General features: G+C 46.3%; 1 protein-coding gene across 1 annotated transcript in view; it reads left to right on the plus strand.

Moving 5' to 3' along the window:
• Nucleotides 1-14,038, plus strand: part of MAN1C1 (mannosidase alpha class 1C member 1) — a 125,633-nt gene that overhangs the window by 91,676 nt on the left and 19,919 nt on the right. Inside the window, 2 exon segments of the mRNA XM_033157799.1 lie at nt 4,335-4,415; nt 9,174-9,268. Of these exon segments, the coding sequence (XP_033013690.1) occupies nt 4,335-4,415; nt 9,174-9,268 (176 nt within the window).

A 14,038-nucleotide genomic window follows, 5' to 3' on the forward strand; every position in this document is an offset into this window, starting at 1 on the left:
AGGCCAAGAGATGGAATAGACAGGGATAATTGATCTGTGTTTTCACAAAAGCTCTTCCTCCCACCCCATCCGCCCTCACAGATCAATCTGCAAATTCAAGAATGAACCTTGTAAATAGCTGGATCACAGGATTTAAATGTGGATGAGACCGGATCTGCATTAAAAACTTGTGTGTGTGCGCGTGCGCACGCGCACGCGCACACACAAATAATTGATACTGTCATCAGTTAAGAATCAACCAACATGAAGGTGATGCGCTTTGAAAATAAAATATACAGTGCATTGTTCCCAAAGGCTGGTAACTCGGTTTGTTTTTGAGCAGAGATGAATTAACCATTTCCTAAAAGGATTGGACTTAAAATGTGGAAGTCCTAGGTTCAAAACTGGTCCAATCAGAACTGGATGGTCCTGGGCAGGTGTCTTATCCTTAAATTAAAATGCCACGCCTCATGGCTGTCTGTCCCTCCGCTGGATAGTGTGTGGGCTACACTTCAGGGCACCCCAGCCACTGTTTCCTTTCACCATCTCATTGCCCATGTGTGTTCATCTGATGCTCCCACCTGGCCACACACAGCCAGGCACCGGTAGCCTAGCATGGGGCAGGTAAGCTTGACCTATCTAACAGCTGGATTCAGCCACCCTGCCCTGCCTGCACACCTGAGACCCAGTTTTACTAATGTGTATACTTAGCTATGAAATGTCAGTCTTGTGTCATTCATAGAATCATAGAGTTGGAAGAGACCATAAGGGCCATCCAGTCCAACCCCCTGCCAAGCAGGAAACAACACATTAAGTCACACCAACCTGAAAATGTTCAGAACTTGAAATATGCCACAGCGGTTGTATATGCACCATACATAGTTTCCCTCAAATAACCCTGGGAATTGTAGTTTGTTAAGGGTTCTGTGAATTGTAGCTCTGGGGGTAAACTACAGATCCCACCATGCTTTTCAGGTGGCAGGGGGAGCCATGTGCTTTAAATGTACAGTGAGTATGGAGCCCTGGACTCAGATCCCTGTTGCACTGTAAAATTCACTGGGTGACCCAATTGCACTCTCCTCATATAACTTTCCTCTTGGGTTGTTGAGAACGCAATGAGAGGAAAACCATGTGTGCCACTGGGAGCTCCTTGTGGGGGGAGTAAAGTGTGTGTGTGAGAGGGAGGGAGGGAGGGAGGGAGGGAGGGAGGGAGGGAGGGAGAGTTGTTCCCTGTATATGATGTGAGGAGAGAAACCTGCGACCCTTTCTCGAGGCTGATGTATGCTGCTTTCTTGCACTTCTTTTCCATTTCCCTTTTTCTAATGGTGCTTTTTACTTATCCCTGAAGTAGATGTTCTACCTGGAAGCTGTGTGTGTGTGTGTGTGTGTGTGTGTGTGTGTGTTGCAAGAAGCTGATATTTATTCAGAAAGCAAAACTGAATTGTCATGCAGGATCAGGCTTGAGGAGCAAATCTTTGAAAGGAACAATTTGACTGCAATTGCTTTGACATTTCACTGATCCAAAGCTGGATTATTATAGATCACAGGTAGCTGCAGGTAAAGGGTTATCTGAAAGACTCCCATTTACAAATCAGCGGATGCCCAGGAAAGAAAGAAAGCTACGCAGGCCTACCTTCTACATCATACTGTCCCAAATGTCTGCTTAGAAATACCCCATTGTCTCCTGCCTATCCATAATGTACCCCTCCATTATTTGAACGAAATGGATATGCACGTTCTTCAAATGAGATACAAAGCAGGGGGAACAGGAAGCATTCAGCAGTCGTGTTTCCTGCCTTCTCCTGCCAACACCCTTCTTGTTAAAGTTCAAACTCTCAGTTGCTGGCACTGCTGGCCACAGTCCCCTGCCTATGAAGGGGAAGTCATATAAAGCTCTTTATATGACTTCCCAGAATTACAAGCCTGGTAGATGAAGGGAACGCTGTGGATGTAGCCTATCTTGATTTCAGCAAGGCCTTTGACAAGCTGCCCCATGATATTCTTGTAAAGGAGCTGGTAAAATGCAGGCTAGACAATGCTACCATTCAGTGGATTTGTAACTGGCTGACTGACCGAACCCAAAGGGTGCTCATCAATGGCTCCTCTTCATCCTGGAGAGAAGTGACTAGTGGGGTGCCACAGGGTTCTGTCTTGGGCCCAGTCTTATTCAACATCTTTATAAATGACTTGGATGATGGGCTTGAGGGCATCCTGATCAAGTTTGCAGATGACACCAAATTGGGAGGGGTGGCTAATACCCCAGAGGACAGGATCACACTTCAAAATGACCTTAACACATTAGAGAACTGGGCCAAAGCAAACAAGATGAATTTTAACAAGGAGAAATGTAAAGTACTACACTTGGGCAAAAAAAAATGAAAGGCACAAATACAGGATGGGTGACACCTGGCTTGAGAGCAGTACATGTGAAAAGGATCTAGGAATCTTGGTAGACCATAAACTTGACATGAGTCAACAGTGTGATGCAGCAGCTAAAAAAGCCAATGCAATTCTGGGCTGCATCAATAGGAGTATAGCATCTAGATCAAGGGAAGTAATAGTACCACTGTATTCCGCTCTTGTCAGACCTCACCTGGAATACTGTGTCCAGTTCTGGGCACCTCAGTTCAAGAAGGATACTGACAAGCTGGAACGTGTCCAGAGGAGGGCAACCAAAATGGTCAAAGGCCTGGAAACGATGCCTTATGAGGAACGGCTTAGGGAGCTGGGTATGTTTAGCCTGGAGAAGAGAAGGTTAAGGGGTGATGTGATAGCCATGTTCAAATATATAAACAGATGTCATATAGAGGAGGGAGAAAGGTTGTTTTCTGCTGCTCCAGAGAAGCGGACACGGGGCAATGGATTCAAACTACAAGAAAGAAGATTCCACCTAAACATTAGGAAGAACTTCCTGACAGTAAGAGCTGTTCGACAGTGGAATTTGCTGCCAAGGAGTGTGGTGGAGTCTCCTTCTTTGGAGGTCTTTAAGCGGAGGCTTGACAGCCATCTGTCAGGAATGCTTTGATGGTGTTTCCTGCTTGGCAGGGGGTTGGACTGGATGGCCCTTGTGATCTCTCCCAACTCTATGATTCTATGATTCTTTCACTTTTTAAAATGGCTGCATTGGATGTAGGGAACCTTTGACCCCTGGAGATTGCTGAACAACAGCTCCCATCATCCCTGGCCATTGGCCCATCGGCAACATCTGGAGGGCACCATTTTGGGAGCCCCACCCTTTCCTTTGCATGTGGGAAGGCCTTGTCCACTGAGTAAAGTTCACAGCAGGGCTAGTCAGCAAGTAACTCTAGGGTTAGTATACAGGTAGTTCACAACTTACACGTCTTTAACATGCACACATTCAGCTTTACACTTTTGGGCAAAAAAAAAAAGTATTAAAATTAAAAAGGGAGTGGGCGTCTGGGAAAAAAGACTTTGGCAATCCCCAGAATATAACACACACACACACACACACACACACACACACACACACACACACACGTAAATTGAGAGTCACCTGTACTTCCCTCATGTGACTTCATCATTTTTAATCTTTTTAAGAACTGCTCGGGGATAGCCAACATGGCGCCCCAGCAAGCATGGGTTGATGGGAGTTTTAGTTCAGCAGCACCTGGAGGGACAAAGGTTCCCCACCACTGTGCTACATGATGTGTGGCAGTTCACACATGGCCCTGGCGTGTCAGTTTCATACACAGGAGCGGTTTATGGCATAGGGGCAGACTAGATGTGCATATTCTCTCCCACTTCATGTAGCCTCTTAAATGTGATCAAAGGCCTGTCTGCAAAAAAAAACCTCACATGGAAAGACCCTCCACCCCCGTTTTGCCAACCTATGGATTGTGTAAGTAGGATCCTGCTTGGGAACCGACCTGCCCAGGCCCCCGTTTTCATTCAAAGCATAATGTGGATGGGGGTGAGCAAGTCCAAGGCTCACTTCTGCACCCCTTCAGTGTGTGCTGCAGCCATGTGTGACTTCTTCTGTAAGAGCACTGCTAGATATAGCTGCCACTGTTGGCAAAGACCCTGCATTTCCATCTCCCCTTCCCCCCATGCTAGCATCTCACTGCTAGGCACCATTATGTTCCCCCCACCCCTTTAAGCAGCTAATGGAAGTGGGCAGCGACACGCTCAGTGCTATGATGTCATGCAGTGAGATTTACTGGAGGAGAAGTTGCAAGGAAACTCGGGACTTCTGCTTTGGCCAGCAGCCTCACGCTCTGTATCAGCTTCAAGTTCTGTCCTGAGGAGTGTGTTTTTGCTTACTTTGTGCCACTAGTCTACAGTCTTACCATTCGGTTAGCATATAACCTGAAACCTTCTCACATTGTTCTTCACAGAATGGCGAAGCTTCCTTGTTTGAAGTGAACATCCGCTATGTCGGAGGGCTTCTGGCTGCATATTACCTAACTGGAGAAGAGGTTTGTTCCGCATCATTTCATACATGGAGCATCTGAGAGAGCTGCGTTCATACACCCACCCACAAACACCCACCCAACACACACAATCGCCCCCAGAGAACCCTAACTACCAAACCCTTCGAAGCAGTCCCCTTTGTCTCAGCAAGCTAAAAATCTGACTCCTTTATAAATATTGGAATGCTGATGATGGCTGTTAATTAAGTCTTGCATAATTACTTTGCCTGGCTCATCTGTATAGATATTTTCTCCCGTGGACAATTTTTCCTAAATAGCTCTTTGGTTTGGTACATTGGTCCCTGCTGAAATGCTGTTTGCTGTGATCTTGGCCTTGCGTTCAGAACTTGTTAATTTTCCGGTGTTCGAGAGAAGAACTTTCATAGGTCCCTCGGGGTCACGTTAAATGCTGCAGTGGGGTAAGTGTCATTTTTAGTGGCGGCTGTTTTCCGCTATATCGCCAAAAAAGCAAAAGCAGCCATGAGCGTCAAGGCAGCTTGACAAGGCCCTCAGCTGTGTTTTCTGCCTTCCAAGGTATCCTGCACCATTCTGCGGAAGCCCCCCCCCCCAAAAAAAACTGCAAGCCCCCCCCCCCATGTTTTGTAACCACCACCAAAACTCAGTCCAAAGACAGAAAGTCCCATTAGGATTTTCTTTTATCAGATTCAGGAATAAATACTTACCTTCAGAACTTTTAGTCAAAAGATAGAGCAGTCTTGTAAATAATAAGGCAACAAAAGTTAACAACTTACAGAAAAACAAAAGACTAGTCTGCTAAGAAGGTGCATTCCTATGCCAGCTGCGGTGGAAGGGAACCCACCTTCTTCTACAGGCGGCATGGAAACACCAGCTACTTGCTGCCTTAGCAAGCTATTTAAAAAAAACAGAAAATTGGAGGGGGAGAAATGGAAACCTTCTCACTTTGCACAGCATGCTGTGTGTGAGTTTGTTGCTCCGTGCAAACCGGTGGCATGCGTTAGCGTACATCGCAGAATCCTACGCAGGGATTCCACCACCCATATGCTAGTCCTCTGTGCACTGAAGAAGGAGAGAGTGGTAATGGGAAAGAAGCTGCCTTGGGTATCTTTGGTGGGAAAGGCAGGCTATAAATTTGCTAAACTACATAAAAATAAATAAGCTGTCTTTGAGGCAACTTATCCTCATGACTGATTTTCTCATCAAGCATCCCCTTTTGAAAACCAGCATCTTAGCACATGGAGCTGTGGCCTTGGATTTGAGAGGGCTGGTTAGAAATCCCAGCTTGCTCGTGGATTTCAGTCCTTGTACTTGCAAAAAGCACACAGACTGATGCTATGCAAGGATGGGAAAGGCACAATAATTCACTGCCGAGGACAGGATTTGGTACCTTGAAAATTCCACCTTTCATTTGAGAGGGGTTCCGGCCCATATGACTGCAAATGAAGTCTTGCAAATGTGTGAGCAACATCTGGTGATGCGGCATAAGCCAGAGAGGGACTCCTCTGTCTGTGAGATTTCCAAGGATCAGGAGGTAGGGTTTTGGTGTCCCTCCATATTGCTAGCACAGGAATACAGTGGTGCCCCGCTAGACGAAAATAATTCGTTCTGCGAAAATTTTTGTCTAGCGGGTTTTTCGTCTTGCGGAGCGGCAATGACAGCCGCGCTCCGCAAAACGAAAAAAAAAAAAAGACGAAAATTTTTCGTCTTGCGAGGCAGCCCCATAGACTTTTTCGTCTTGCGGGGCAGCCTTCCGCTAGACGAATGCCTTCGTCTAGCGAGTTTTTCGTCTTGCGAGGCATTCGTCTAGCGGGGTACCACTGTATAGGAAGGTGCCTTACACTGAGTCGGGCCACTGGTCCATCTGGCTCAGCAGTGTCTACACTGACTGGCAGCACCTGTCCAGGATTCCAGACAGTGTTCTCCCCCATCCCTACCTGGAGATGCTGGGGATTGAACCTGGGACCTTCTGCATGCAAGGCTGGTGCTCTACCCCTAAGCTACAGCTCACCCTATTCTACAGAAACAATGAATGATGCTACCTCTCCTTTCCTGGTTCCCTGCCCCAAACCTTAATCTTCACACCTTGAAAATATGTATTTGCATACAGATCTGGAGGGAATCATGCTGCTTATTCAAGCCCTGAGGAACTGGGCCATCCCTGATGACCCAAAGTCCCAGATCTGGTTTGGAGAGGAAGTTTGCTTTTAACTGACAGGCTTTGAATGGGCAAGGTATGGACCTAGGGCAGGGGGAAGAGAAGGCCTTAGTGATACCCCTGAAGCCTATGGTGTGTCCCTCCAAAAATGGTTCTTCCCTTTTGAGTGAATGCCATCTGCTTTCCAAAGGTGATGCAGCCTCCAGCCTCAACAAAGATTAATCTCCCTTGCCAAAATGAATTTTGCTGAGCGATAAAATTCCACTGCAGTATGCTTTCTCCTTGTTTTCCCGCTGCTCCCAAGTACAAGCAGAGGCTGTTCGCATCATATATTTCTGATGGTGGGCATGGAGAGATTGCGCAAAATGCCCCAGGCAGAGGCTGGAGCATTCGGCAAGCTCCCTGTCCACAGATCTGGCTGGTGGCTTTGCATATCTGAGCAAGAGAGTTAAACCAATCCAGGGCCAAAAATGGAAGGAGTTGTGTGCAAACGTTTTAACATTTTGCTACTTAAAAAAATAATAATCCTAGTGTATTTTGAGCTGTGGAGCTGTTTATTTTAGTAGCTCAGCCTTCGCCAACCTGATGTCTTAATGTTTTCATCTGCAACTCCCCTTGACACCTGGTTGACGAAGGCTACCCTAGCTCTTGCAAGTATGTAATTTGTGGCAGTTTCTACTCTCTCTTCCATTTCTGATGAAATTCAGTGACATGCCTGGCTTACGTACATCCAGGTCATTCTTCTTTCCACCTCTTCTCTCTTCCTGGACCTGATCTTTGCCATCTAAATGAAAGGCCCCCAAATATATAGGGAAACAGCATGGACTTTATTCTCCAGGGGATTTCCTGCTGTCTTAGAACCATCAGTTGCAGCTTGGACTCACATAGGGCGGCTTGAAGGAAAAAGCTTGTGCACAATCCCCTAAGCAACTTAATAGGTTTCCTGTTGTCATGACTAATCCATTGAGCATTGGTAGTAATTGTTCCTCAAAAGAATTGGCAGGCCTAGAATGGGGAGACTTAATTTGCCAAGTTAAAAAACAACAACAACCTTGGAAATGAACTAGAACAGACAGTAAACAGTTAAAAAAGGAACGAGGAAGACATTAACTGTGGACTTGAAGTTCTAGATCCTGATGTTCATTGTGTAGTAATGAACTGTGAGTAAAAAGGCTGTGTGATGCGGGTATATTGACACTGTATTAGGAGCTGTTGTGGTTGTGCTTCAAGTTTCAGACCCATTGCGGTTTCTGTTTCCTGAAATCATTTTTGTCCCTTGGCGTGAACATCTCAGTCATGCAATGCTCATCCTGCTCCACCCACCCTTCCAGCCAAAAAACAACAACATCAACGATTACACTTCTCAAAGCAGAGTGAAGGCACTGCTTGCCAAGGCATTAGCATAAGAATATGTGGAGAAAAGCCATAAGCCAGCTTCTCTGAGTGAGTTGGCAGTAGATCAGGTGGCAGGATTTCAAGCTGAAACCTTTGACTTACTGGTTAGTCTTTACTCAGCTGGTTAAAGGAGCAGTGGCTGGGGGGGGGGAGGAGGAGGAGATGAGCTGTGCCACGAGGAGATGCCACGTTTTTCATGCCAGATGTAGGGACGCATTCACGTAATCCTCTTCATTTTCCATTTCCTCAGATAACACAGGGCTCGCCTGTAAATTACATAGATGGGGGGGGGGGGAGAGAAATGGGGAGAATGCAAATACGGAGTCTGATAGTGAGTAGGTATCTTATTGCAAATGAATTACTTGTGCCGAGTCCCAAGACTGCAGACGAGCTGAGGTCCTCTTAGCTCTCCCGACCCCTCGTTGGTTATTTGAATGTACACTACACATTCTTGGCCAAAGCCCTTCCTGCTAAAAATGTCCAGAGTGGATCATTTCATAGGTTATTGCTTAGTATCCTAAATTGGCAACTCCTGACTTGCTTAGGCTGGAGACCAGCAAGAGGTTTAAATACTGCTGAAGGTGGTATGAAAGAGGCATCCTTACCGGTGGTGTTTACACCAATTTCTTTTGTATGCTATTGCATCTGGTCAAAGAGAGCTTTGCAGGCTTACCAGGGTTTGTAGTGGGCTGAGTGTGCACCTTATAGACAACAGTGCCTCTTTCCTATCATCCTAAATGCTCTGCAAAAATGATGCCTGTCTCCAGCTGTAGAAGATCAATTTCCAGGGTGAATCTTTCCTCACCTCCTGGAGTCATTCACAGGTGACTGGTTCAGGTGCAGTCACTTAATCTCCCCTTGCATTAGGGCTGCTGTTTCGGATCATGAATTCATTTGCATCCTGGTTTGCTTTTGAGGGATTTGGGGTTGGTGTGAAGCTGCCATCCCCAACCTGATGCCCCAGCTGATGGTTCAAATAGTTCATTACATTTGCAGGGGGGGGGCGGATAGCCCCTGTGGCCAATGCACACAAACACATTGCATTTGATCCTGGCAGAAAAAATAAAGTCTGTGTGGATTGAAACCCCAGCCTGCCTCTTTGTGAAGTGCATTTTACAAACTAAACATATGGAGATTTCTATTTGGAAACCCAACACAATTTGCATTCCTGCACAGTTCTTATTTTCCTTATCTGCTTTCTCACTGTGTCCTTCTTCTCTTTCTCTTTCAAACAGGTCTTCAAAAGCAAAGCCCTAGAACTTGGAGAGAAACTTCTGCCAGCCTTTAACACACCTACGGGCATCCCACGGGGAGTCATCAACCTGGGCAGGCAAGGCACATATTGTTAATCTGTTGTCTTCAATAAATGCAGATGTTGCATCTGGTGCAAGAGCAGGCAAGCCCAGCTAGAGGGTAGGCTAAAAGTCCAGCATCCCGTTTCCAGCAGCCAGGTACCTCTGGGAAGCTCACAAGCAGAGCATGATGGTGGTAGGCTTCCCCTAGTGCCAACATGTTGCCGTCCAGATGTTTTGGGCTACTTCTCCCATTGGCCCTGATCACTGGGCATGCTAACTGGGCCATGCCTCCACTCCCCAGGCCACATCCCTCACTGGCCCTGCTTCGCACCCCAAGTGTTTTTGTCTGGCTGGAATATGAGCCAGTGTGGTGTAGTGGTTAAGAGCGGTAGACTCGTTATCTGGGGAACCGGGTTCGCGTCTCCACTCCTCCACATGCAGCTGCTGGGTGACCTTGGGCTAGTCACACTTCTCTGAAGTCTCTCAGCCCCACTCACCTCACAGAGTGTTTGTTGTGGGGGAGGAAAGGAAAGGAGAATGTTAGCCGCTTTGAGACTCCTTCGGGTAGTGAAAAGCGGGATATCAAATCCAAACTCTTCTTCTTCTTCTTCTTCTTCTTCTTCTTCTTCTTCTTCTTCTTCTTCTTCTTTGCTCTTCTATGTGGAGGATAGAGAGAGGAATGTGTTTGCAGAAACTAGCCTAATGTACAAAGGCAATATTTACATTATTGGCTGTGCCCATTGCTGCCTCTAGCCCCACCTACTGTTGGCATGTGGCCCCTGGAAGGTTGCCCAGAAAGGAATGTGGCCCTTAGGCTGGAAAAAAGTTCCATACCCATACCCATGCCCTAGCCAAACCTGAACTGGCCTAAACTGAAGCATTTGCTACTTTAAATCTTTGGTTGTATATGCATGAGACATACCTCTTCTCAGCTCCATCTTATTATGTCCTAGAGTCAGGGGCTGGGTAGAGGAAAGAAAATCTGCCCTCTCCACTTTCTCCACACCAGATCTCGCTTTCAAAGCATTGCTGCCATCCCTGCAGTTCCCTCACAATGGATAGCTCAGTTGATAGAGCATGAGAGTCTTAATCCCAGGGTTGTGGGTTCAAGCCCCATGTTGGGTGAAAGATTTCTGCATTTCAAGGGGTTGGACTAGATGTCCCCATGGTCCCTTCCAACTCCACAGTTCTATGATCCAATGAAATAGCTTTCAGGTAGTGCTCACTCCCCACCCTCACCCTGCCCTGGCCAGCATACCAGATAGAGTCTGGCTTGTTTAAGGAGGCTTCCTCATTCCCTTGCACCCACATACAGCAGTTGACTGGGAGTTTCACCCTAAGATAGGGAGAGGAACTATGCCTGAGTGTGGGGGAATGGCATCTTCTAAAACGAAGTGTGGGCAGGATTTACTACTCCAGTGCTGCATAGTGATCCATAGTCTTTTGGAAGAATAGAGCCTGAACCCCACGGACAAGGGTACAGCCAGAGCGCAGCCTCTGGCCAAAAGACCAACAGCTGCTGGGATCATGTGCCCCCCTCCTCCCTCCCCACAAGAACTGCATCACAATGGCCAGCTGCTCTAAGCACAGCTGCCAAAGGGCATTGGCTATTTTAGGACTGCTGATGGAACGTTTCAAGAAAAGCTGGATTTTTCTTTGTTTGTTACCCTGCCTCTTTATTTTTTATATGTAAAAAATGCAGCATGGTAAATGTTGTGGTAAATTTATGTACAGTATATGCAAAAGGTGCCTTGAGGCTTAGGGACAACCCAACCTGAGAGTATCTGCTTTCAAAGTCAGTTTCTGTCTCTCATGGTGGCAGACAGAAGCAACTTTTTGAAAATGTGATCTAATGATTGGGAGGAGAGGAGGAATAAGAAGAGAGGCAGATCAGAAGAAATAACTGATTCAGCGGCACAAACCATCTCATATTCCTGGATTGCTTGCAGGGGGGGGGGGAGTTAGCCGCAGCCCCTTTATTTTTTGTGTGACAGAAAGCATCATCTTACATCAAGGCCTTTGCACACTTTTATCATAATTTTACTTCAGTCTTGCAAGGTGTAAGATCTTTCTTTAATTCTCCAGCCACACAAACACCTCTAGGCATGCCAGGATTTTCTTCACCTTGTGAAACTAGTCTAACCTATTGAAAGGCTCTCAGGTGTCAGGTCTGGGAAGGGTTCAGAGGCTTTGGAGAGCTATAGCCAAGAGGGAGTTGCAGATGAACCCAGTGGCCTAACTCTGTACAGGATGTGGTTGTGTTTTTTTCTCACATTGTGCCTGTACTGCAATGGGTTACAGTCTGGTTCAGGATGCTGTTCTGATAAAGTCCTGTCTGGTTTTTTAAAATTTTCTTTTTAATCTGGCCGAATAAGCATTGAAGTGAATTTTGAAGTGCAGAAGCTCACCTCGATAGCCCCCATAGCTAATCACACACACACACACACACACACACAAATAGGGTCTTATGCTATGTGGTGCTTCTTTTTGTGTGTGTATACCAGCACAAATACAGCACATATATAACAGAACTACATAACAGAATGCCCAGTATATTAGGATTAGCGGTGACAGCAATCCTATGCATAAATTCCAGGAAGTAAACTTTGTTGAACTCAGTGCTGGTTACTTACGACTGCACAGGTTCGACACTAGGCTTTCACAAAAGTTATTCAGGCAGCTGAAATGTAACCTTTAGCTTTTGATTAGAAATGCAAACAATCCTGCAATGGAGTGTTATGATTTAAATTGCTAGTGCGAAAGAGGAACCCGCATCAAAGAAAAAGAACTATACCGGTACCTTGCCCCTGCTTGGTTATTTCCTCCATTTTTCTAACTTTCTCCATGCTAATTTGTCACAAACACATTTGAAAGCTTTGCTAGAGCAACGAGGGCCTGTCAATTGCCCTGTCACTCCAGTACATGGCATCGATGCTTCTGCTCTGAAGAAAGTCCCAGAGCTGCACTCCCCCTCTGTCCCTTTCCACTGAACTTGATATCACCAGCTAGGCTTTCTTCCCCAAATGCCACATGTGTGGCACTTGAGAAAAATGATGCTGCTGGTCTGGAATCCTCCAGACGTCTCACCGGCAGCCTTGGCTAATACTGAACAAATGAAAATGTTTTGAGGTTTCTTGAGGCTTTACAGGCTCTGAAAGAGCAGTGTTCTGCGATGGGAGGGGGCAGGGGAGCTGAATGACCATATGTGAGAACATAATCCCAAAAGGGGTGAGAGAAAAGGGCATGGTGGTGACGATTATCAAAGACGTCTGACTGGGACGGAAGGAAGAAATCTGCATAGACCCTCCCCCTGTTAACCAAGAAGAAGCAAAAGGCAATACAGGTTTTCTGTCCTCTCTCTCCAAACCCCCTTTCAGTTTTCTGCAACTTTAAGCAATTTTCTGTAACTTGTGTCTGTGGAGAAGTAAAGTCCCACTGAGTTCAGTGGGGCTTATTTCCAGGTAAGTAAGTTTAGCATTGTTGCAGCCCCTGGCACGTATCTTATGCCTGTTGCTAGAGGCAAACAAACCTGGATTTATGACCCAACAAATTTCTTATAACTTGACCCTATTAATCTTCCTTTAGTGACAGTGGTACAGAGGATGAATTGCTAGGCAACCACCATCCGAAATGCTTAAAAAATAACAAAAATGTTGAACCCAACGTTTGTGTGTTTAATGATTTTTTATTTTTCTCAAGTATCTACAGTAACTAGGCAGTGTATATAAAGCAAAATTAAAAGATGCAGGCCTTTCCCTCAAGCTTACAGTCATGAGACTACACGCACACATAAGAAGAGCCTGCTGGATCAGGCCAAAGGCCTATCTAAGTCCAGCATCCTGTTCTCACAATGGCCAACCCGGTGCCTCCATGGGAAGCCCATAAGCAGGCCAATGAGATTCCTCTGAGAAGCCCATGCACAGAGGATGAAAGCAACAGATCTTCCCCATTCTTTTGCCTCCCAGCAACTGGTATTCAGAGGTAGCTGCCTCTGAACATAGACGTCTCCTTCAGCTAATAGTTGTTGAAAGACCCATCCTTAGTGAATCTGTCTAATTTCATAATGCCTTTTGAAGGTAGTTTGGGTTCAACTTCTGTTGGAGGTGTACCGTATATACCCGAGTATAAGCCGACCCGAATATAAACCGAGGCACCTAATTTTCCTACAAAAACCTGGGAAAGCTTATTAACTCAAGTATAAGCCGATTCACCTTTGCCGCTGTGGAGGAGGAGGAGGAACGAGCAGCCCGAAAGCAGCCCTTTGGGCTGCTCCTTCCTCTTCCTCCTTTGCCAAGTTTGCATTTATGCGAGCAGTTCAGGAATGGAACAAGCTGCCTGGGGAGAGTAAAGAACCGCTGTTCGTGTACACTTCTTAAGGAATGGTTGACTGGGGTGAGTGGGTGACGGTGGCACGAGTGGAGAGAAAGGGCTTCTTTCTCGCCGCCCCCACCGCCCGCCTCACTCGAGTATAAGCCGAGGGCAGTTTTTTCAGCACAAAAAATGTGCTGAAAAACTAGGCTTATACTCAAGTATATACAGTAATTGCCCGTGGAAAATATCTTGCCACACACCCATCCTATTCTCTAAACACAAGGGCAGACCCACACTGTACATTTAAAGCACACTCAATGCACATTTAAAGGACATGACTTTCCCCAGAGAATCCTGGGAACTGTAGTTGGTTAAGAGTGCTGGTAATTGTAGCTATGTGAGGGGGGGGAACTACAGTTCCCAGGACTGGGGGGGGGGCAGGTTATGTGCTTTAAATGTGAGTTGCGTATGCTTTAAATGTATGGTGTGGATCT

The sequence above is a fragment of the Lacerta agilis genome, chromosome 8, assembly GCF_009819535.1.
Source record: "Lacerta agilis isolate rLacAgi1 chromosome 8, rLacAgi1.pri, whole genome shotgun sequence".
NCBI lineage: Eukaryota > Metazoa > Chordata > Lepidosauria > Squamata > Lacertidae > Lacerta > Lacerta agilis.